We start from the raw sequence: 26,437 nt of genomic DNA, 5'->3' as shown, positions 1-26,437 counted from the left end.
TGCCCTGGCAATTTCGATACGTTCCGTTACCATTCGATTTGCCTGCTTGCTTTAATAGTTTTGCGGTTAGAAAGCCACAAAACGTATTACGTATACGTTATTTTGCACTGCAGTGGTAGAAAAACTAGAAGCAAAAGCGGCCAGGATGACCCTTGGCTGCATGTTCTGGGCAGCTGTATGCAAAATAATTAACACACACACACAAGCACAACACAATGGGTATGCTCGGGTTAAGACTTCAAGTGGTCGGCATCGAACGAGGTCGTCCGTCTACCACTTGTGTTGGGCGTGGCCTCTGATAAAATATTAATAGACAGCTGGATAGACAGTTATCAGACAACAGATGGACTTTATTGTGCTAGACCACAGATGAAAATTATAATAGACATGCAAGTGGAAAATCAAACGCACACACACACACAGCACACACACACACTCCAGGCTGTCTGCGAAAATGAAAACATACTGCAGCAGCAGCAGATTGTAACAAATTGTAGCCAATGTATGGCCAGGCCACGCCCTTGCTCATATATGTTTAATGTGCAATAAAAAGCTTTAATTAAACGGCAAAAATGAAATCAAAGGTAGCTTGCACCATCGCCACCATTTTCCCTCCCACTTGTTACCCGACGAATACAATGGCTGTTTTCAGCTCTCAACTTGTCTCGCTTGCGTCTGGTTACTGCTTTTCTGCTTTTGGTTTTGGTTGTTGACATTGCTGCTGCTGTTGCTGCTGTTGCTGCCTTTTTTGGTTAAAGTTTTCATAATGGAATTTCTGATAAGCTTTTTTGTGGCCAGCATGTGCGTCTGTTGTTATTATTGTTGGTGCTGTTATTGTTGTTGTTCTTGTTGTTGTTGTTGTTGTTACCGCAGACGTGGTATTATATCCTGCAAAACCTGCTACCTGCAGCTTGCTGCATGCAACTACCTGCAGCGGGTGGTGAAGAGCCATTGCACAGCCTTCGGATTCATTTATCTTTCCATCTAACCGTTTGATGTATTCTATCTATCTATATATATATATATATATAATATATATATATTTGTAGTTATGTGCGTTGCGGTTTTTCTCATTGTCAACTGTTGTTATACGAGTTTTTGATTTTTCTTTTCATTTGTCCAACGTCAGCGACATATTTGCTGTATATATCTATATACTTTTATGAATTGGATAATCTCTTACTTATCTCTTTGTTGTAAGTCAAGCAACCAAGTTGGCAATATGTCAAAATAGATGATTCATTTGATGTTCGAATTCTTCCATAAATATCAATTGATTAGGTTCTGTTCGTTGTAATTGGTTTTTCACAAGATTTCTATTTAAGATGCTTATTTCAGATATATGTAAAAGCCCTAAGCAATATATTTATTTTCTGTAAACAAACGTGCAACATTTTTGATTTACATTGATACAATATTGAAGTGAGCACTCTAAAATGTAGAATACAAGAAAAATATTTTATATGGCATTCACTTAAGCATTTTAATCTTTTCCGACGCATTAGAGATTAACTTTTCGATTGTGCATTTCTTTGTTAAAAATGTTGTTCTTATAGTTTTACTATTATTTAGTGTACATAACATTCCCAGTCGAGTTTTAGAACTTCAGCCAAAAATTGTATTTATTTCTTGCTGCCACTCAATAATTACCTAAAGTTTAAGACTAAGCCTGCTGCTGTTGTTCAAATGCATTGAAGTCTGGCTGCTTTTCAAAATGGCAGCTCACTGGTATTTGAGTGTAGCCGGAAAATATAGCGTAAGCCTAATGCAGCTATTTTAGTTGCATTTTGCGAATGATTTTTGGTCCGCTTGTAGCAGACACAACACACGATTCGGTTAAGTATACTGTGGGGCGTGTAGTGTAGGGTTGTGGAGGGGGGTGGCTTTGGTTGGTATAGTGGATACTTACTTCAGCACATTTGTTTCACACAAATGCAGTTCACCAAATACACCAGAGCCGAGCTTCTCGACGATTACCAGGGACTGGCGTGGAAACTCCTGCACTTGGCAATTGGCCTGCTCCGCGTTGATGTCGGCGAAATTAGCGCTCATATCCAAATTGTAATGATGTGGTTTGCCGCCCGTTGGCGTGGGCGTGGTCGCTGCCGTATTGGAGGAGCTCAAACTCAACGAGCCACTGCTCTGCGAGCCTGGCGGTCCAGACGCTGTTTTGCTGCAAATTGGTGTTGCTGCGTAGTATTTCTCTGGTGGCGGTGGTACGGGTGGTGCTGCCCCTGGTCCCCCTGCTGCTGTTGCTGCTGCTGTTGCTGCTGCTGCTGAAACAACTGGAGCCGCAACGATGGATGCATTCAGTGAGCTGCGGGCGGTGGCGGTGCCAGCGGCATTGGGCAGCAGCTGCTGCATGTGAGGCACCGCATAGTCCTGGCACACAATGTCCGGCACATCTGTGCAAAGAGACGAAGCAAAATGCAGGGGATGGTTTTTAGAGTTCAGAGAGTGTTAATTTTTGACCATAAAATAGAACGGCCAAACTGCACCTCACCAAAACAATAAAGTTTTAAGCGCCATTTTACGTGCCAGGCAAAACTTTTGTCGGGCTAACGAATTATACAAAAGATGCCACAAAATTCTACGAGCAAATTCAAGCGAGGTTCACACTCCACTACACAAGACGTAAATGAATGTGCGTTGCAGGTTGTAAATTGCAAGTTTCTCTTAAATTCATTTAGCTAAAGTTTAGCTGGGCAATAAACGGAATTCTAAAGTATTGGTATAGTTTGAAAATTCAAGATTTTATTAAGAAAAATAAAAGTTTTTTGTTATTAAAATTTTAATTAATTAAACATTTAAGCAAATACTTTGTATGTTGCAAACAATATTTTTGCTTTACTATATTCACAACGATTCCGCTCTTCTGGTGATCACAGCAATGATATCGATTGTTATCGATATTATATGTATTATATTAAACGTGACAGTCACAATTATTGAATTACCATCTATTGAAGGTAGCTCGTCGGTTGAAACTTTTAAAAATCTCATGTCAGAAATGTCATTCATAAAAACAAAAATCGTTAAATATTTATTCCTTTCCAAAGTTTTTCTTCACATTCGGTTTTACGTAAACTTCTGAATTTCTGTATATTTAAAATACTTTTTGCCAACATTAAAACTTTTGTAAAATGAGGTAAAACTGATTTTCAAAACATATGCCGGAAAGTTGAGTGTTGCTAGTGAAATTTATTTAGCAGCTCTACTGTTTGCCCCTTGTTCCAGCGTATTTTGGAGAGTGGGTGAACTGTCCCACTCATAAATTGAAACTACGGGGCAAACAGAATGCAACTCTGAGTTGAACAGTTTGTCTGTGCTGTACTGAGCTGAGCTGAGCTGTGCTGTGCTGTGCTTTGCTTTGCTTTGCTGGCAGTAGTTCACAGTGCCGTCATGTAATGCCATCTCGCTTCGGCAAATGGGCGCTTTTGTCTCTGATTTTCATTTGTCTTGTCCAGGACTTTTGTGCCTTCAACTTCAAACTTTTCCCATTTAGTCAACTCTCGTTGCACATAGAAAGGAAAAACTAGTAGAGGAGGGGTAGAACCCCGGGCAAGAGAAAATGGCGTGTGGCAAAAAACTAAATGAAATTAATTGCAACTTGGCGTTCTGTCGTCTCGCTCGCACTCGCACTCGCCCTCGACGCAGGCGGCAAGATAAGTTTTAATTTTATTGTTGTTGTAATAACATTATTTAGTTTGTGTGCGGCTCATTGTCTGTCTGTTTTTCGGCCTCTATGGTGCCTGTCATTTTTGCATTCGTTGTGCCAAAAGCTAGTGAAAACATAAAATTACAGACAGTGCGAAAGAGATAGCCAATGAGGCAGAGAGAGACAGTCAGACAGTCAGACAGACAGACAGACAGGCAGACAGACAGACAACCAAAGAACGTTAATGACAAAACTTTTCGACGACTGTGCAAAATTCGTATGCAAGTTGTTCAAATGTGCATGTGTGTGTGTCCTTATATCTATCTATGTATTTGAGCAATCAGTGCCTTAGTTTTGATGTTGCACTGAAGTTTTGTGGCCTTACATTCTCAACTTGAAATTGCAGAGATCTCAAATACGCTATTCCAATTGGAGCATAGGCGAATATACAATGAAAAACAATGACAAACTGAACAAAATAAAAATATATAAACTTTTTGAAATTCTTTCACAATCACATTAAAAACTCAGTTTAATTATTTATTGCAGTAAAATTCTTCTTTCTTTTTTTTACTGAATTTTGAATAACATTTCTAACTCTGTGGGATTGGTTTGAAAGTTACGTTTTGTTGGTTTCTTTACTTTTTAATCCTTGAACTATCAAAACTTTTATTTTTGAGTGTATTTAATCCAATTTTTATTTAGAGAAATAAACAATTGAAATAAACAAATAAATTTTAAGGTTTAAGGTAAACACTCATAATCTGCATTGGCAATGAGTTGAATTTATTGATTTCAATAGAAGTTTACTTTAATTGCCGGTTTATACAATATTTACAAGCAAGGTGATGTGCAGCTGAGTAAATTGCGACCTGCTTTCAAACGAGTTTCGTGCTTTGGCTCAGGCTCATTGCCATGTTTGTTTGCATGCAATGCTATTATGTGGATTCTCTTGTCGAGGGGATCGTTACGGCAGTGCAAATTGGCAGTTGATTTCAAAAATGGACTTTAATTTGAGTGTGTGTGTGTGTGTGTGTGTGTGTGTGTGTGTGTGTGTGAAGGAGGACTGCCAGCCGCGTGTGGCAAGCACAAGTTTTCCAACGAAGTTTGAAGCACTCAATTTGAAGCGTGCGGTACGCGCGAGACTGTGACGAGTGCTGGGAATGGGTACTCAGTTGAGGAATGGTAGAGTTCCATGGCTAAAGTTATAATTTATTTGAGCTAAATTAAATTATTATGGCAACGGACAGACAAAGAAGAGGAGCTCGCAGGTGGCTGGTGGGACGATGACAAATATTTGCTGCCCAGTTATAAAATGCACCCAAAGGCAACATCACAAAACTTTTTGGCAAATGCCTCGAGCGCATGAAAGGCGTGCCATAAACGTTTATGATGACGATGACAATGGCTATGATGAGCATAATGATAATAATAATGATGATGATGACGATGACGATGACGATGGTCCAGGAATGTGTGCAAACAATGTGACTGCTCAGTCCTGCGTGTTGTCGATTTTATGTGGCATGCTTCGCTTGGCTCAGTGTCTCAAACTCTATTCGAGATAAGCGCAAGAGCCGCAAAAAGTGTGTAGCACGCCTTTAGGCAGCGGACACAAGACATTAGAATTCATTACAAATTATGTAGCTAACGTCGTTATCCCAAACCAAATGCTACATTCTCGTGTGGCAATTAAACAGTGCACATGTATCTCGAACAGTTGCCTTCAAATGCCGTATACTGACATTTAGTTACTCTCCTAAAAGCATTCACATGTTTTATGTGGAACTCTTTTTTGTGTCAGCTCTTAACTAGGCAGCTTAAGGTACGTTGACTGCTATTTGGCTACTCATTATTGGCTATTTGTTTGGGTTTTAGGCCGAGATAAAACAGTATTTCGTAAGCGGATTGAGCGAGTGCCTACATTTGATTAACTAAGATACAGTTGAGTTCGTTTACTTTTCACTGATGTTTATATTTAACTCATATTTATTGTATATTTGTATGTGTTTGTGTGTTTTTGATATTTAATTTATAATCATAAGAAAAGTTTAGATGCATTTTTATATTTTATAAAAGAGTATCAACTCTGAGATTGGGAATGCATTGCTATCTATTGCAATGCGAACTATAGTTGTATATTACAGATTTGAGCTGCTGAAATAAAAAGTAATGTGAATTAAATCTAAAGCTTTTCTACTCCAAATTGTAACAAAGTTCATAAGCCCTTTGGCATACCCTTTCAGTTAGTTTTGCTCCGTCCGACGACTAAGCAATTCAAAATTATGTCCTGCGGCACCAACAACGCGCGAATTTCCTTTTTTTTTGTTGTTCTTTTTTGATTGATAGTGCTGCTTGCTGCTGTTCTTATTTTGCTGGTCCTGCTGCTGTTGTAGCGCCGCTGGCCAAGTCCATCGGGCTGAACTTTCATGTTGTGCGCTAAATTAAGCATTGCTTCGTTATCGCATTTCTCTCTTTTTTTGCTCGCAACGTTGCAGAAACATTTGCATGTCCTGTGACAGCCAGGACGCAAAACATCAAACTCATCAGCAGCGACACCAGCAGTACCAGCAATAGCACCAGCAGCAGCAGCAGCAGCAGCAGCAGCAAAAACAGGAGCTAAAGCCTTAGCCATGCTGAGCGCTGTTTGTGCCACATGACGGCAGTAGATGCAGTAAACTCTTCGCCCCACCTCTTTGCGTGAACTCACCTGTGTAGTCCGGAGTTACATGCTGACGCTGCAGGTCATTCATGGAGCAAGCACTGGCCGCGCTCGTGTACATGTTCACATTGAAGGGCTCATGGTACAGACTGTTCTTGTCAATGGACGACTCATTGTCATCCATTGTTGTGACCACCTAAGGGCAAAAGGTGATAGAATGAAAAATCCAAAAAATTAAACAATCAAAAAAAATGTAAATGTACACACATGTGTGGCATGCAGTGCACAAAAAAAAGTTGACGCCTAGTTTTTTTTTATATTTTTGTTGTGCTCTGACAGCCAATAGAGAACAGTTTTTAATCATGATTTCTGCATATGGAGCCGGTTCTCTACCATCTGAGACCTTTGTGCGTTAGCAGCAATTTTCATTTTTTTCTTAACTCTTTTTTCATTATTTTTTTTATTTCCGACATGCATTTTGGGTTGGTTGCGTCGTTAGCCCCCACAGTGCGACAGCAGCTTATGCACTTGTCATGTCGTCCGGTTAGTGGCCGAACGTTAGACGTCAGTTGATTGTGGTTGTGAGTTTTTGTATCTATATATGTATGTGGCAGTTTATTCATTTGCCTACCTTCAAGACGCCATTGCCATTCAGTCGCTTATCAACGCCGCCGAGCGTGTCCGGATTGAAATTATGCTGAAATGCATCCAAAACGTTGCCACGTCCGCGTCCGCGCTTATTGCGAGCTATTATCAAAAGTATAATAGCGACAAGGAAGAGGATAATTGTTGCCAGCACTGTGATTATGACGCCAACGAAACTCGCTTCTGGTTCCTGATGGTCAATGGGCTTCGGCGAGATAACTGCGTAAAGCAAGAGCAAAATATAACTCCAAGATGTGACATGAAACAACAAACAATAAAAACAGCAATAGACAACGACTGGGTTAAACTCTGTGGCAAGCAACTGAAAATGTAAGGAGAAAAAAGTGCAGCGCAAGTCTTTAATGAAAAAGTTTTTCTGCATTTTGCTATGACGGACGGAAAAGCATATTTACGTACAACCGGTTTCCAGAATATGTATATATATAATATATATATTCGAGCTTATTGTTGTCTTCACCAATTGCCCACGCTCTTTTGTTTGCTTACTCATTCCAACTTAAGAGATAGACTTATTACAGAGTTTTACAGTTGCAATTAGCAATTAGTAAACATACACTGGGAATTTTAAGAAATTTCGATAGTGTATTTTATTTAAGCTTTGTTTTAATTCCATTGTTCTTAGTAGCCCCAGAAGGTAGATTTGGAACCCAACGTTGTTCCATTAGGGTTGGTTCTGTCATTTAATCAAATCAATGCTTATGAGCTAAGTTTAAATATATAACAAATATAAATATAAAAATAATAATAATAACAACACAATACTTAAATTATATTTTTTATATATCATATCTTGAAATATTCATTTAAATAAAACCTTATAATAGCAGCGTTGCCTTAGTTTGACTGCGATTTTAAGATCCTGTACGGCGATCATATTGGGGCAGATAAGTCGTAAGCCAGCAATTTCCGTACATTTAACGGTAATCTGTCTCAATGCACTTACCTTGGGTGGTGTGTTGACTCCTCTCGCCACCGCTGCTGACTGCACGACCTACCTCATCGCGTTGCAGCGGATATTCCGATGTGTTTGGCACAGCGGCCCCATTTGAAGGCGGCACATTGAGCAGCTCCTCATCTGTGAAATTGCCCACAACGGGTACTGCAAACAGAGACAGAGACAGAGACAGTTAGAGAAAACACAAGTTAGAAGAGACGAGAATGTAGTTTGGAATGCATTGAGAATTTTGCTCATTTGCAAGCTAAATAGGCTGCATAAAGATTGCTGCTAACTGAGAGTGGGGCAGGATGGCAAACTGTTGCCTGACAGCTGCCCGTCTTGATAAACCAACTAAGCTAATGGCTCTCAGTGAGCAATTAGAGAGGGAGAGAATGATAGTGCGCCAGTGAAAGATAGATACGGAGACAGAGAGAGAGAGAGAGAGTGAGATAGGGGGTGTGCGGGCATGAATCGCGATTATTATGATAAATGAGCTGCTCTTCAGTGGGGATGTCAACGTTGACGCTGAGAAGAACGCCCCGTTGAGTGCCAATTAGTGTTGCATACTTTTAGGTGCCGTCACGCCTACAACACTAGAGTAGGCGTTGAAGCGTGTGCATTGTTTGCTGTTGACCTTTCGCAGCCAGACAATAAACAGAAACGTTGAAATACGCCATCTACCAGCGACAAACCCAGGCCAGACAGTCGTCAATAACATCAGCTGACCCCCTTCGTCTCACTGGGCAAAGTGTTTACACAGCGGACTTCGGACTGTGGACTGTGAACTTTGTTTTGTTAGCCCGGATGGTTATCCTGGTTCGGAGCACAATTTCCAAATGCATTTTCGCCTCGAGCGTTTGTTGAACTCCGCTTGATATTTAAAAACAAAATTTTCGAAAAGAAAAGAACACATCACACAAAAACCGTTGAGGGAAATGCAAATTTTTACAGCTCGTGGCATTGATTTTGAACTTGTTTGCTTAATGTGGTTGTTGGCATTGTTGCTATTTTTGCTGTTGCTGCTGTTGCTGCTGTTGTTGCTGCCGCGTGTCGTCTATTTTCTTTGGCGTCAACTTTTTTGTTGGCACAAAAGTTTTTTGTTTACTTTCGTGTGTTTGAATTTGCCATGCAAATAGCGACGGCAACAAAATTTTGCCATTCTGTTGTTGGTTGGAGCGACGCTTGTGGCATCAAAGTTCGTCCGCCGCAGCAAATAGAACCGTTGGGAATTGGGTAGTCGGACTCCTAAATGCCGCGTCATATGTTCTGTGAACCACAGCGTACCCAAAATATGTTAATTTGTTGCCGCTGCCAGAGACAAAATGTTAATAGCACCACTTGATATTTCGAGTGGTGCATGGCACTGTTACAGATTGGATATAGACACTTGGAGACACGATAGTGTAAAGGATTTATTTTGCAAAAGTTTCAATCGCAGATAGCTGACTGTCTGAAATTTATATTATACTCCTGGTATTTAAAAAGCCTTTAAGGCTGCAATAAAAAAAATTATAAACATAACTATATTTTTATTACACATTTAAACAAGTGAGTACGTTTTTGGTCAGCCGTAACCGACTGCAGATTATCGGGATGCCAGTGTAATACCAGCTGATAATAATTATTCATTTACCGATCTTTGAATGTCGTCCAGTTGATAATAATTATTCATTTACCGATCTTTGAATGTCTTCACATATAAATAAGGCTCTAAATTGTGGGAGTTCTGTGGCATTTCGATAGAGATTTCCTCTCAGAACAGATTTCATTTTCATTTGAGTAATAATTTCCAACTTTTTACTAATGGTTTTAATCTGCAACAAGTCTTACATTGAAAGCTTTTGATTGTGCTGCTACAGAAATTTTAAATTCAATATGTTAATTAATATTAACTCAGAACAAAGTGTTATTTTAATATGTTTCCTCTTTATTTATAATGACAATAACAGATATCTGGCAATTATTATACCTGTATTAATTGTAATCACCAACAGCAGCATTCAATTTATTGCGTATACAAATTAATCTGTGAGGTATAATTTCCTGCCAAATAAGTTCTTGTCAAGTTTTCAGATGCTTATACATATATATACATATATCGATGTGTATACTTTTAAATCTGCTCGCACATGGTACATCTTAATCAACTTTCGCAATGCACGTGACCTCCATTAACAGCGCATTGTTTGTCTGTGTCAGTTTCCTTCCTTTTCTGCAGTTGCATTGATTGCATTATACACTCGGCAATTTAATGCTTTCAATATCAATGCACTTTGGGTGGCACTTCAACTCAACCATTAAGCAAATTACGAGCGAAATTCCAAATACAAAATGATGCACATTGTTGCAATTTACTCGAATGCTCAAGGCCGTGCAGACGCTACAATGCAGCAAATCAACTACATCAAATACTGATGCAATTCATGAAGCATAAACTACACACAGTTATCCGCATTACCATACAGACTACTACTAGTGCGCACACACACAGAGAAACAGACATTCATATAAATAATCATACTCAAAAGGCACTCTCAGATCTCGAATACAAAACGATTTTCAATTAGAAAGGATTAAGCGAGGGAAATTGCAAAAAGGACTTAAAGCGCAGCAGCAGCGAAGTTATTGAAATGAATTTGTATGCGAATGCTTGACTGGCTCACTGACTAACTGTCTGAGCGAATGAATGAATGGCTGACTGACTGAATGACTGATTGTCTGACTGTCTGACTGACTGACTGACTGAATGGCTGCCTGAACAGAATGCATCAAAATCCAAGCGCACAAACAACAAATTCAAAGTCGTGTGTAAAGCAAATCTGGGGTATGGGGCTCTCCAGCATGCAAAAATATATTGCAAAAATATATTGATTTATAAAGCAAAGCACTTGCAAAGCTTAAGTACGCTTCGACTAAACGAAAAAAAATAAAACAACAAAATTGGAAACAAAAAATGCTAAAAGAAAGCTACAAAAGGGAGAACAAAAAACAAATCTGTAAGCAAGACGAACTACGGCGCAGCAAGCGCCAATGGCAAAGGCAGCAAGAGAGAATCACAAATGAGGCAAGTTGATGATTAAATTCCCTTTCCAATAAGGGCATAAAGCAATAAGTATGTATTTGGTGAAGGCATATTATATTAACAAAAATATTACTCACATTTAATCAATAAATTAAAAATGTAATTAAAAAAGAGAAGAAAAAAATTAATAAGAACATAAATAAATATATTTTTAGTGAATAACATGGATAACTCTTTAAATCAATTAATTTACACAATTATTTTTAAATTATTAGTTCATTATATTACTATGTCGAGCAAAGTTGCATATTAATAAAAAACAACTGATTGATTAAAATTAATTTATTGATTTAAAAAATGTTCTTACACAATCTTGACTTTGATCAAAGTTTGTAGAAAAAACGATATATAGGAAAGGCTGCTTGACTCTGTGAGTCACAGTTGTCAAATATTTATCTGTAACTATATCTGTGTTTAGCCAACTTTAGTGCATAGTTCTCGTACTTATTCCGGCATAGAGCATTAAAAAGCAGTGTGGCGCTTTATTATGCAACGTGTAAGAGGAGGAAGCCAGAGACAGGAAAGCACGATGTTGCCGTCACCATTTCCATCGATTCGGTCTCTCCCAGGATACCGTTGGCTCCACTGCGCTGCATTGCACTGGCTGGCTGGCTGGCTGGCTGGCTGGCTGGCTGGCTGGCTGGCTGCCTGGCTCTATGCTCGGTGTGCTCATTGAGTTGCAAATTTCAAATGCACAAAAGTAATGCAACTCATTTAATTTTCACAATATCCTTGTGCTTTGCTTCTGGTTGTAGTCGAGCATATGCCATTGCTGCTGTTTTAGCCCCGTCTGTGTAAGCTTAAGCACACCTCTCTATCTCTTTCTCTCGCCCTTTGTTTCTGTCCCTGTCTATCTGTTGCTTTGAATTTCTCTCTGTGTGTGTGTGTGTGTGTGTGTGTGCTTCCGTTTCCTATGCTGGTTACAATGGCTGACTTGCTACCCAGTTCGGTTCCCCCAGCATGTCCACACACAGTCAGCCTGCTTTGTATCACTCTATGCACAATTGCACACAGTACACACACAACATTCACACAACACACATACACACACACACACACACACACACACACACACACAGACGCACAAATTCCAACACACACAGAACACTCGTACAAAAACAAAGCTCCCAGCTGGCTTAGCAGCGATGTGAGTTAAGTAAAAATTGGTTCATAGCCCTGCTTTCCAGTTGGTAATATATTTTGCACCATCGAAACACAGTCGAGTTCGAGTGGAGACGAGTCGTTTGCCAGGGGTTTTAATGAAATGCGCAACGAATTTTTAGTGTCAGTGGAATTTTCAATTGCTTAAAGTTATTTTTCCGCCATTGCAGTTGCAGTTGCAGTTGCAGTTGCTTTTGCTGTTGCTGCTGCAGTTTATGTTTGCAGGCGCACTGAGTTTTGTAGTTTGCCTGGGTAAATTATGTTTACTGTTTGGGTTATACGTTGTATGTTTCACCACTTGTTCTAAACAAGCCGTATATTTAAGAAAGTTTTTCACTTCCCAGTCCTCCACTTCATTTACACGTCGCTCTTAACTGGGTATAGCATATACCATTTAAACAGTTGGCCAGGTAAATAGTGCCTCTATTGTTTGTGGCTTGACCCATAAGAGTGCAGAACCTGCATAGTTGAATCAAATGCTACTAGAGCAAGACAATTTGGCATAATTTGAGAACAAATTTACATTAGAAATTTTTGGGTTTTTATATTTTTTGGTTTCCAATACCTTGTCTTGTCTGTCAGATCATCAAATCTATTTAACATTAGTAAAAAAATTACTGAGATTTTTAGTAAACCTTATTTCAGTCAAAATATCTAACTAAATAATATTTAAAAAATAATCTTTCTTTCTGCATCATTTCGTTCTTAAATAAATTAATCAGCTACATAAAAAATTATGATGCTTTAATTTTCTCTTATGTCTGATTACACAAATTGTTGATTTGAATATTTTGCATATTGCACCCGTCGTATAACTAGCCAATCTACGATGGCTCTTCACGCAACATGTCGCTCTGTCAACATTTTAAATCCACTAACAAGTCAACGGGAACTGGCATAAAAAATTAATTCAAACTACAAACAACAGTGGCACATCAACAACGACTACGCTCACCGCCTCTATCTCATCGCAGCTCCTATAGCAATGGCGTTGACAACGAATGCATTCGCATTTATTGCAAGTGGCGCAACATGCACCATGTGGTGGCCAACACAAGCAAGGTGGCAGCCAAGTTAGCCCTTCTTTCTCTCGCTCTCTCTCACGCAGCATGCACGTTTTGCGTGTTCATGTTACATATTTTTAATAAAATAATTTGTACGGCAACATATTTTTTTTTCTTATTTTTGTTTTTTTTTTTTTGGCCCAGCGGGCATTTCGTTTCTTTGCTTTCTGGCTCTCACCTGATATAAATGTAATCTCGCTGAGCATCATCCAGCGGGCGGCGAAATACAAATGCAACTGCAGATAACGCCCCAGGCGATGATGTAATTTGATTGTCACGTCGCGTGCGTGATCCAGCACTTGGTCGGGCATATAGGAGAACTGAACTGGCTCCCCGGTAAACTGGCGTCCGCCAATGCTGAAGAAAACTTTGGCGTGCACAAACACCTGCAACAGATAGAAGGGGAACAGAGGGGGGAACGGTACACAAATATGAGTAACAGTTGGACTGCGACTTCTTTGTATTTGTATGTGTGTGTGTGAGTGGCATAATAATTAAAGTAATCACATTTATTTTATTTTATACGATGCGCTTGCTCTTCGCTTTGTTCGTATTTGTTTTTCTCATATTTGTTGGCCCTGTCGACCGTTTTGGTCAAGCGACAGAGCAAGTTTCAGTTATGGACGTGCCACGGAAGTGATAAAAGCGAAGAAAAAAAAATACAAAAAAATATATACGTATATATACAATTGTAAATTTCATTATTTGTATATACAACATTTACTTTTGGCTTGGCCATTGGATACTTTTTGGTGCCAGCCGGATGTGTAAGTGTTGTCTTTCCCATTGCCATTTGGGCTGAGCATGGCTAATGAGTTGTCGCTGACACTAAGAGGTGTTACTTGGACTTTGTATGCTTTGCTGAATGCATTGAATATCAATCGAAAGTATGGGCTAGTTAGTTGATCAGTGTGGGCTAGATGTATAAACAAATTTCATTGATATTGACAAGAGAATAAATAGCTGTTTAAGTAAAGCTTTACTATTTAGTTGTTTGGAAATAGTTTTTAAGGCATTTCAATTCACTATAAATAATAATGATAACTAATATGTTGGCTTCAGTTTTGAATTGAATGAAAATTATAATTATATCTACTTTTATTTTTTAGCACATACACTTAAAATGAGTTCACAGAAGAGCTAATGTAATCAGAACCTAAGCTACAGCTCAAGGTAAATGATATCCTTGCACACCAGCTAATCGCTAAGTCCTTTTTCGGAAACCACCTGTCAAACTGTTCGCCAACAAACTTTCCCATGGTACGGCTTCAGCTAACGGAAGTCAGCCACTTGAGAAGACAAACAATCTGTAGAGACTAAGCCCCAACACACTAATTATTAGGACCACACGTAGACGTTGACCCCCACGACTATGTCTTAATCGGAACTATAAATCTGGGCACGCATTTTAAAGAGTACACAAGGAGTTTGTGGCTCATTAGAAATGCTAAAGACAAACTCAAACAAGCAGACGCTAACCGACAACGCAAGAGCTCCAGAGGCTTATCGAACATCTGACATATAATGACTGGGACTTGGAGTTTGTCTTGGGGCTGGCTTTGAACCTGGAGTGGGCTTGTCGTTGAGGTGCAGGTGCGGTGAAAGGTGCAGCAGCCACACGCGTGTCATAATTAAAACGCAATTAGCATAATTTTGAGCTTATCAATGCATCACAAATGGCATTTTGAGTATTTATGGCACGACAGTTGGACCAAGAGTGTCCCATGGCAGCGATGCTTCGGGTCCGGGTTTGGGTATGCGTTTGGGTCCAGAGCAGCTCTAAGTAATTTTATGACTTATGGGCCATTCCGAATGGTGCTGGCCAAGCAAATGGTAATGAAAAATCATAAAAATGAGACTTATAGCGAGTGAGAGACGGCAACGGCAGCGAAGACGTCGTCGTTGATTCTGTGTAAATTATGGCAACCATAAACCGAGTGGTCAATACACAGTGGTAACAACTAGTATTTTGCTGGCATAAGTTCGAGAGACGTAGCTAGGAAGGCTAAGAATATATCACAATTTCTCTTTGATGTTTATGCTCAGGATTATTTGGAAATAGAAAACGAAATAACTAAAATAAATATATAATAATATAGATTTTATTTATTTCAATTTAGCTGAATATTGTAGTATAAGAAACAATATGGAATATATATTAGCGAATCAACGATTTCGCACTACTGTGCAACGTCAAGTGGCCGCAAAGCAGGTAGACCAGGATGTTGCCACCCCAGAGACTGTTGACTGCAGACCCAGTTAAGTTCACGTATAAATGGCGGCAACAAATCAAAGCCCGCGAAAATTTGTGGTAATTGAAATTTTATGTGCCGCTTGAAGCTGCCAATTGACTGCATACTTTGTGGTTAATTACGTCAGCAGAACTGAGGAGAAGTACGAAATTCTTTAAGCCGGGTTATCTATACAGACGATCTCTAATGATGGATAAAGCCGTTTCTTTTCAGACTAAAAAGCTTGATAAAATTACTCATGTGCATAAATTGGCATCATAAATTTGAGATTAAGCAAAAAAATTGAGACTCATTTGAAGCACTCATGGATTTTGGTAGAGATTAGAGATTATAGATTGAAATTGTTTCTTATAAAGTATTTGCAGAGTAACATTGGAGAACTTTTGACTAGTAAAAGGCCGTAATTCTATGAGAATTATATGAGATGTGTGGTGATTTATCTTGATAAATAAGAAAACACTTGTTTATTGTTTTTATATTCATTAGTGGATCCCAACGCATATCCTGACATCCAACTATAGACTAACATTCATTCCTCTATCGGCGCTGCTTAGATGTATTCAACACATGAAAAGCATGTACAACTTATCACTAATAAAAGGTACATATTAAATGCGTATTTATGACAATATACCAGACGACTAGTTGAAGTATAGTTATCTGTGTGCCCAGCCAAAAAAGAAAAAAAATCGAGATTAATTTGACACAAATTTGACAAGCGTACGAGCTGCATTGGGGTGTTATATTGCAACAAATATACATAGTTAATAGTGATAAGATCAAACAGGGCGCATATTCCAATTATTAAACTGTCGTACGACACTCGAAGCTGTCAGGTAAAGAAAATGTACAAGATATTTATGATACGAGAGTTGGGTTGCAAGAAAATGCAATCATATTGAGTTGTACTAGGGCTGACTTTAATTAAAGATAGTGCTGCACAGCTGCTGAGCTACCTTTTTATGTAGCGAAGTGAAACAATTTGGGTGCTCTTATCAGTCAACAAGCTCATATCTAACTTAATCTACCATTTAACACATTGCCACAACAATTTGGGTCAATGGACTTGAAACAAAATTCTGTTATGTTGCGTTCAGTTCAGTTCAGTTCAGTTCAGTTTTATAGCCAGATTATGGGGGCCAGCTATTTGAGGGAACGAGTAGGCCCCTTTAGCATTTGTGTGGCTAAGCAAAACATAACAGCGCCCAATCATTATACGATTGTATTTGTATGTACTCGCATTGTTTACTTTCGATAAATACCACAAGGAGTAAGAAAATTGACTCTATAATGCTTCAACTTATGGATACCATAAATATATATACATATAAATATATATGTATGGTACAAGTACCGCCAACAGATTTCAAGTGCCACCTGAGTCAGATCGTTGCGTTCGTATCAATTGCGGTTTGTTTAGGTTCGATTTCGTGTTTGCTTTGTTTATAAAAATCATTCGTATTTTTTTCTTTCGCGCTACCCCGCTCTCTGACAATTTTATTTTATTATTGCGGTTGATGTTGTGGTTGTCGGAACTGTTTAGCATTTATTTGCTCAGTTTGCCGCCGCCAGCTTGTCTGGCGGGACACTGAGAGAGGGGCCATTGGGGGTTGGGGTGGCGGAGGGGCGGAGGGGCTGCGTATCGGACCTTGCAGCGGCTGTTGATATTTTACGATTTCCAAACAAAAGGCGCAGCACATTTTGTTTATATAATTCGCTTGTTGTTGTTGATGTATTTTATTTTTAAAGAGCCAATTTATCTGTCCGCAAATGACAGTATCGTGTTGTCTTCCATGCACATTGAGTGCTCAACAAAAATGTTGTAAAATGCATTTGCGGTTGCATTTGACAGTAATGGGTTTGTAGTCGATATGGGTAGGGATGTGTATTGTGGTGTCTTCTACTAGAAATGTCATTTTTTTTTACTTACTTGCACATCCTTGGAGAACATATTGTTTGTGTGTATAATGACAGCACTGAAATTGCGTACGGTTTCGAATTCAAATGTAATTTCCACTGGACGACCAAATAATGTGTCGTTCCGCCAGCCAACCCATTCATAGCCTGAAATACAATTTTTTTTCATTATTAAATAATACAAATTAAATTGTCATTTTTGAATTGTTGTACTCTTGTTTTCACAAATTAAGTTCGCTTACATTCTTCCTCTTTTTAATGAGTAATATTAATCGTTACCGAATAACTATTTATCTTGATTACTCTTCTACGTCTGTATCTTTTTCCTTTCCCTACTGCACCACATTTATAAATATCAACTAAAAGCTTGAGTACTATAATCTCCATTACATGTCATATCAAATGAGAGCCGAGCCAGTTTAGAACAATTTTATTTGACATTTATGTTCAGTAAACAACATGTAAAGTAGCCTTAAGTCTAATACCGTCTAGACTCGACTATTTAATGTGACTTGTAGAACATGAGCTACCATAAAGAACGTTATGGAGCAATCTAGTTTTGAACTAAGCCGTCTTGACTCTTTAAGAGCCGGCCAAACATTTTGTACCTTTACCAAAGCCATTGAGATCCATGCGAAAATGGTCTTTCCCGCGTTGCCCATCGACAAGCTGGCCAAGTCCATTCACAAGACGATCGCCCTCCTCATGCCCATCATAAGTTTTGTCGGAGAGATCGATTTCCATGCCGCGTTGAACGCCCTTCGGAATGCTGTAGGCGACAATACCCTCTGCAAAAGTCAAGATAGTCTCAATTAAATGATATAATGAAAGGCATCCGATTAATTTAAGCCTATTTGAGGCGTCATATTTTGAGCTTTGACCAGTACCTAGTTACTCGTCATTATAATACTATCTTATGCATCGCCACTCAAGTTACATTCAAATGGTTACCTTGGTCTAAGATCAGTAAATCATTTATGCAGCATGCGACTGGCTAACAGCCGAGCCACAATAACACTTTTAATAAAACAATAAAAGAAAATAACTAGCTTTTTGCCTGGGCTGGCTTGCAAATGCAAAACAAAGTCATCAAAACCGGTCGCACGCTGGATTGCATGCTCGCAGATACTTTTATACACTCACGAAGTCAAGAATCCAATGCATTATATGGGTTAACAAGGTTTAAAAATTTGTTTAAATTAGTAATGTTTTAATACTATGTATCTAATAATACAAATTTTCAGAATAAGATATAAATCATTTCTTAAAAGTATCCAGTTGACATCAAATAAAAATATTGCCTTGGAAAATATTCGATAGAGTATGAATACTTCCATTTGCTTTATGAATATTTAACTCTCTGACTTGTGCAGCTAAAAGATACTTTAACTGTTTGCCAGCCGCAGGGCATGAACAAGTGCGAAGCATGGCGTTGGGGTACATGGTAATGGGTCGGGCGCTGGACTCTCCATGTTTTCGATAATTCATGGCTATGACTAGGGACCACTTACCTTCCCAGGCACAGCCAACGATCTCGGCGCGCAGGCAGACGGTGCGATCATATTGGCTGTAGGGATAGATGCGCACCTTCGACGCAAAGATGCTGGGCTGCAACACGTTCTCCACCTCGCTGTAGGTGTTTATATTGCCAGGAAGTATCTGCAAGATACAATAAAGAAAAAACAAAAATAATATTAAAGAAAAAGAAAAAAAAATGTTATTAATGCACCAGTTGGATAGCGAGCAGCGTGTAGGTGGGGGAATTCGAGCTCTTTGGCCGAAAGAAAAAAACAAAAGCGTCCAAATTGATTTTCTTAGCCGGCACACAATAAATCGATGGAACGGGTACGAGCTGGAGGCTGGGCCTCCACAATCTAGCGACACCTACGCAATTCTCGCTCACCTCGCGATAATTCGCACGTAAATTGTGCAGCCTAAAGATGTGGATGCATTTTGTATCTGTTCGTGGCTAGCGGCAATTGCGATGTTTATCGCCGCCCGGCCCGTTCCTGATTAATGTGTGAATGCAGAGAGTGTGAGAGTGTAGGAGCCAGTGGGGGCAGAGAGAGAGAAAGGGAGTAAGGTTGGTTATTGAGGCACACTCACCTCTTTGCCCTGTATGGTTTTCCAGCGCAGCCATTTCTCGAAGCCGGGTCTCCAGTATTCCAGCACATAGGCCTCCGTATATTCCTGGCCCTGACCTTTGCCAAACCGACCCTGGGTTCGAACGGCGCTCACCAGATGCACCTGCAGCAGATCAATTTGCAGATATTCCTTGAGACCCCGTGAGACCATATGCTTGGGACACCAGGCACCTCCATTGTTGTCCACCTTGAGTCTGCCAAAGAACATAATTCCTTTAAATTAATTTAATTATAGCAAAATAATTTAACAAAATATGATTACTTATTAGAATTTATTTTAATGAGTTTTCCATAGTTTTGCTTTTATTTTTGCTCAAAAGAAATATGTATTTAATTAAAAATATGCTTTTTAAAAATGCTTTACATTAAACTAAATAAAAAATTTTATTATTTGCCACACCATCTTCAACTTAATATCAGTTGAATAATAATATATATAATAATTATCTTGATGAATTATTCCTTTAAAAAGAGTATTTTAAACATATTTCATTGCAATTAAAAATACAATAAACATATTTATTCTGTGTGCTTTATTTTTATTTTTTAAATATGTTTTTCACCTGATAATAATAAATCTTAATTGTACTTTAAACAAGTGTCCTCACTTTTGCCGTTTTCAAAGTTAAGGTTTTCTCGTTGAATGTTACCAATATTGATCAATAATTAATTTGAATTTGCACTGATTGACTCAGCGCTGGACCACGCCCACTTGGCGCGGAACGTCAAATGCATATTTGTTGTCAGTCGTTTCTTTTTCCATTTTTTCGAAGCGTCATTCCGCTTTTACAAATGAATCAGTCACGGCGTTAATTATTTAATTAAATTTTAAAATTGCATTTTTTTTTGTCGAATTTGCGCGTAATTGAGCTGCGTATCGAATGCGTGTCCTGTTTGTAATTAAATGTCGTTAGCTGTGCGTGGCCATCAAAATGTATTATATTTTTGTGAGAAGCACATTGATTGACAACTGTGTTGTCAAAGCTATTGTGCTTAACCCACTTCAAAGTGCGGGGACATGTATATAGCTATGTATACATATTTATATACATACCCATATGCCGCACTTTGATAATGATGTGAGACTAGAGTTGAACATAACTTAGCCAAACAACACTAAATAATACCAATAGTTAAATGACTCCTTAAGCAGCTTTACAGTTATTCAATATGCTGTTAAAGTATTTATTAAATTATCCATTATCACTTCATAATTAATTTCAATAACATGCCAATATGTATTCAATAAAATTTGTTGGTGTGTGTCAAGACGCCAATTTGCATACTTAATCATAATTTGAGCATTGAATGACTTTTCAACTTTTTTATTTTGCGGCAAAATTCGCGCTCAATTTATGAATTATATCCACAACAGCTGCGGCAGTTTGGCAGTTTTCACTTTCAATTTCCAAACTGGCTTAAAGCAGCTGAAAAACAAAAACGTTAGTTACATGCTGTGCTGCTGTACAAACTTTCATCCTTGGGTAAATGGAAATCTCAACTCAACTCAACTCAACTCTACTCGAAACTCAAACACCAACTTTTTCAATAGCTGCAACTGCAATGCGACAATTTCTTTCCACACAAACACAGACACAGACAAAGTGTGTGCGCTGTAAGTATAAATATGTGCCAATCTGTGTGTGGCATACGTTATATGTTCATATTCATATTTTATCTAGTTTGTAGTTGGTTTTTATTAGAATAGCGTACTATGCGAGGGGAGTGCAAAGTGCAGTAAATCATGTAAGTTATTGACTCAGCCAAAGCCATTTAAAAAATTTGTCCAGTTTTCTGTAGAGTACATAATAAAGTCATAAATAGAAAGTTATCCAGTGGGGGGAAATTGTTTATGGTATTGTTTCATGGAAATTTGCTTGTGCAACATATGGTTCGCGTGTGCTGTTTGTTGTTATTATTAAGTTATTCAAAAAGGATAACATTCGCATATCGCATTGAATTAGATAATATCTTTAAGAATTGTTTTATTTTAATATTTATATTTAGATATAATCGTAAGCTTTAATTTAATGGTTAAATTGCTCTGCATTATATTGAATTATAGTTTTTTCTTATATTTAATTTTCGTGTATGAAGAAATTGTTTCGTTCTACCTGTTCAAAACACAGATGAATAGCTAACTATTGCCTAGAAAACATTAATCTCTCGAGCATATTTTATTCATAGCTACAGAAAATCTTTGATTAATTCCGATGTCATTTCACTCGACATTTTTAAGTATACGAATTCATCCAATTACTTGTGCAAATACACAAAGAACACTTTTCGAGTTGTTTAACATATGCATTTTTAATTCTGTATAAATCAAACATTCCGTTAAGTAATTATCTGCCGTGTAATAAGCAATATGTGACTTTTAAGTAATTTGAAGTCCTCATTGAATGCATGTTATGAAACTTGAAGCAAAATCATCTTTGGTACATTATCTCTTTGCTTTCATGTTGCATGTGGAGCCATGTCGGTAGTTCAACTAATCCGCAATCTAATAAAAAAAAACTTCAACAGCTAATTAACTGCATCAGAAGCAGTTGCAGGAATAGCAACATCAACATCAACATCAGCAGTTGCCTCGTTCTCTAGAAATTGCTACAAATTTTCCGCATGGCTGGTGCCATACAAACATGTGAACTCTTTATCCTGACGCATAGCGTTGGCTGCTGGAGGGATTTACAGACAGAGTATCTCCAGTGGAGTAAACTCACACATATCGCCGCCATGACCTACATTATGTTGTGGCTTTGCCAGTGCTGTAGCCTCTGTGGCGCATTCAGTTTTTCCGTTTCGGTTTCATTCCCTGCCAGTTTTATTTTTTTTTTTTTTTTTACCCCCAAGTGTGTGTGTGTGTTTGCCTGCCTATCTGCTCCATGTTTTTTTATTTTTATTTTTTTTTTCGCCGCTACTGTGCGCCATTTTTTCCGCTATTTACGTTAATCGCGGTTTACAACACGCCGGGACAGCGGCTGTGGGCCAAGGGAACAAAACTCGTATGCAAAACTGGCAGAGGAAGCCACAAAGTTGACTGTCTGCCAAGCTTCCATATTGCTATATCCTTCCCCTCCCTGCTACTGATTCAGTGGTTGGCCTATTTGCAAGTGTGCTACGAGTTTTCTACATTAATATCAATTCTGTTGTCATAAATCCAATGAGATGTGGTCTCTACTCTGCGGCTTGACATTTAATGTTGACTTTTACTTTTTGTTTGCCAGCAAATATGCCAAAGAAAATATCTAGAAAATGTCATGAAGCATGACTATTATTTTATCCAAAATTATTCGTGAAATTTGGTTAATTGTCTACAATCAATTTGAATGTGATATTATTAGGCATTTGAGAAAATTGGTTCATTCAAAGTAGTTGAAGAAATAAAATATAATAAATATATATGGAATATATTTAAATAATAATTTCTTTGGAATCTTTTATTACAGCAAACCTAATATCACAGCTCAGTTTGATGATTATATTCATTCATAGAATAACTAGGTACAGAAAACAAAAATAGTAAGCATTTAAATTTTAATTCAAATTCGTTTATTTAAAAAAACGGAATTTTTCACCTTATATTACATTTTTTTAATACAAATTTATAGTGTATTTCATAATCGTGCAGACGTAGATAATACACTCTGTAGTCATTGGTATCAGACTCTCACGTCTGGAGCTGTTTATTACCGTTAACATATGGGTCACCTGGGATAGCACTTTAACATCATTTGCATGACAAGGCTGCTGCAAATGTTTTCTCAATGCGCATTCAAATTGGGCAAATAATGGGCATAGGCAAAAGAACCCTGGAACCAAGTGTTGTTTGCCCGAATGCTGAATGAAGGCCTAAAATGGGTGCTCTGCTCCACTTAAATAATGCAGCACTCGCTCCCTCCGCCACCACCAAAGTTGTGCTTGTTATGCAGCCTGGATAGGCATGCTAGAGTCTCGGTTTTTGAGTACAGCATCATTTTGCATCGCATTCAGCTAAAGGCTTTCATTAGCTTCGTTTCGTTCTCGACGACGCCTTCTCATTTGCGACTAACGAGCCAGATACTTGTGATACTTATACTGCTACAGCTATACAATACCCCAAAACTTGTACACTTATTTTACCTTATTTTACATAAAAGTATGCAATGCAAAACGAGTCCGAAAAATGCCGTGCGAAAAAATTTGATGTTGCCACAAAATATATTTTCACTCGGTGCCTTCGAGGTGCTTCTGCTTGGGGCTGAGGTTTCGTTTTACAGCAAATTGTTGCATTCTTTGCGGCGTTTCGAGTAAGTAGTGTATGCGTGTGTGTGTCTGTTTGTGTGTGTGTGTTATCCTGTGCATACTTTCTGCTGCATAGTTTGGCGCGTTATGGTCAGCAGCAGGAAATGGCACCTAGCGCCACTTTTATTTAGGTAAAGCTACTAAAATATGCCATAAAAGGCTGCAGCTATCGTATAACTGCAGCCACACACACACACACACACACACATAACGATGCAAGGTGCCAGAAACCACGAAACCAACACAACTAAGTGGCCATAATGTTGCATTTGAACATACACACTCACACTTGCTCACACGCACATACAAGGCACAAATTGGTTTGCAGGCAACTCTAACTAGGTCTTGTGTTATTTTATGCTCTCCAGCATGGAATGGTTGCAAACGGGGCTGAAATTAGAGTCAACCAACAGATACAAGAACACAAACACACGCACATAAGTATCTCACAGATACATTTGTGGGCTACTGGGTCCCGCTTTCTGGTAGAATTTTCCTCTGTTTTTAATATAAATTCATGTCGCTTTCACTTGTGTGTTGTGTTGTGGCCTTACAAACATTTATTTAGATAATTATGAAAATATATGCATGGACATGTGGCTTGATGGCGGCGTCATATGCTACGCATGTAATTGTGGTGCATTGGATCTGCGGTGGGTGAAATTGCAAACACCTGGTGTCCTTCTAAATTTGTTGGCAAATTTTGTTAATACTTGAAAAGTGTGGACAACTTTTAAGTTCAGATAACATATTTAGCAGCTTATTAGGTATAATCTAATTGAGTGTAATAGTGACACAAAAAGCAAGTAAAATACATTTACATTTCTTCAAGAATCTTAATATTAATTATACTGAATTTTGTTGTGAAAGATAAATATTCATGTACGATTTAAGGCAATTTAAGCTTTTCTCAAATATAATTACAAGTATTTAATAATAAATTAAATTGATTTCAGAGCCGTTGTCTTTAAGCCTAAGTCACATCAATTTTCTACAAAAGCATTTTCAAACAAAGATTTTTATATATTCTCAAGGTTCGTAAATGTTCTGTTCCGGTGTAGAGGTACAGCTTGCTAATTTGCTCAACATTCGGGTCCATTATTTATTAAAATACTTTTATACAATGCTCTTCTAGTCCTTTTGGCATATTTATTGTGCGCTTTGCTCTATGCAAAATCGAATTTGCATATATTTCAGCCATAGAGGAAGTACCCTGTAGCTTAGGTGCCCAATTGGTTTGTTGTGCTAAGCACAATGCAAGCCTTAACAGACTAAGGCAACCCTTTTTTTTGTTGCCCCTAGGCTGATATGTGTTGTATATTTCTCCAATTTTTTTCTTCTTCTTTAGCCTTTGAATTTGGATATCCTTTTTTGTGGGTCTATGCATATGAAGCAGAGTCTTTATTAAGTTTCGTTTGCAGCTTGCTTGCTGGCTGTTTTCCTATTTTTAATGAGGTTGTCTAGATTTCTGTTTTGGTGCTGGGGTGGAGCTGAGGCCAGTCTTTAAGGATACCCACACACACACACACATAAGAAAGGCTTGAAAATATGCTACAGTTTATGGAGTAAAAAGTTAAGCTGATTTGCACTGAATGAAGCTCGTTTGGTTGGGCAACTTAACTTTTGCCTTGTGGGGGTCCGAGACAAAACTTAAGCGGCTTACCATTTCTAGTATATACAGCCACATATGTTAGAGTATACCCCAACATGCTGAGGGTTGTCTAATAAGTAGCACAGCAGAAGTGTTGCCACCCCCTAAACCCTCTCTCTCTCTCTCTCTCTCTCTCTCTCTACCTCTCTCTTTAGTTCTTAGCATTCCGTCACAATCTTATTGCATGTGTGCAAATTGTGAGAAGTGTAAGAAAAACACAGGTGACGGCCAAATATTTACATTTTCAATTTATTGTGTGTGTGTGAGTGTGTATGATGCTCAAGGATTGCCCCTTCTTCAGCTTATCTCTATCTGACTCGCATTTCCCTCTCCCACACATACATATTTATTTTTCATTTAATTTCCAATTTTTCTTTCAACGTTTTTAATGGCACTTGATGCAATTAAAATGCCAAGGCAGCGGGCTCTACTGCCTCCTGCCAACGGCTTGTAAGCTACTAAAAATTATTTTTTACGATTGTCATAAAGACGTCGACGTCGACGTTTGTAAAGGAAACCCTTTCCCCTCTCTATCCCACCATAGCAGAACAATTCTGCTTCTTTTGTTTCTATGGCTCAGAACACAGCAGCGCCTCCTAGCGCCTGACAGCGACAACAGCAGCAGCCTCAGTTCACCGAGTTTTTAATTAAATTTATTTTTTTTTTTTTGGCACCCTTACCAAAATATTTTACTAAGCTTGAAGAGTTTGACGCTCGCTGTGGTGGCAAGCCGTAAGCCAGTACTGCCAAGCAATCCTTTAACAAATTAATTTTTAGCCTCAAAATGGTCGTCAGATGTCTTTAATTGGCTGTTGCCACGTACCTAAGCACACTGTCTGCAAATAATTATGGCACCTAAATAGATTGACATTGAGGCTTAAGTGAATGTCAGTTGGTAGAAGAAGACACGTAATATAAAAGTGTGAAACATTAGGAAATACTTGTGGAAGGGAAACAGA

At 38.4% G+C, this 26,437-nt stretch overlaps 1 protein-coding gene across 1 annotated transcript in view; it reads right to left on the bottom strand.

Moving 5' to 3' along the window:
• Positions 1-26,437, bottom strand: part of LOC6562682 (discoidin domain-containing receptor 2) — a 121,927-nt gene that overhangs the window by 44,047 nt on the left and 51,443 nt on the right. The window contains exons 4-12 of the mRNA XM_001988094.3: positions 19,506-19,737; positions 18,911-19,058; positions 18,008-18,187; positions 17,413-17,546; positions 13,409-13,616; positions 7,930-8,085; positions 6,952-7,184; positions 6,369-6,516; positions 1,910-2,405 (exon numbers count right to left, since the gene is read on the bottom strand). Coding sequence (XP_001988130.2) covers positions 1,910-2,405; positions 6,369-6,516; positions 6,952-7,184; positions 7,930-8,085; positions 13,409-13,616; positions 17,413-17,546; positions 18,008-18,187; positions 18,911-19,058; positions 19,506-19,737 — 1,935 coding nt within the window. The remainder of the gene's footprint in view (positions 1-1,909; positions 2,406-6,368; positions 6,517-6,951; positions 7,185-7,929; positions 8,086-13,408; positions 13,617-17,412; positions 17,547-18,007; positions 18,188-18,910; positions 19,059-19,505; positions 19,738-26,437) is intronic.

This window comes from Drosophila grimshawi, unplaced genomic scaffold (assembly GCF_018153295.1).
Source record: "Drosophila grimshawi isolate 15287-2541.00 unplaced genomic scaffold, ASM1815329v1 contig_1377, whole genome shotgun sequence".
NCBI lineage: Eukaryota > Metazoa > Arthropoda > Insecta > Diptera > Drosophilidae > Drosophila > Drosophila grimshawi.
Note: the sequence above shows the minus strand (reverse complement) of the source record. Positions and strands in the feature narration are given on the sequence as shown.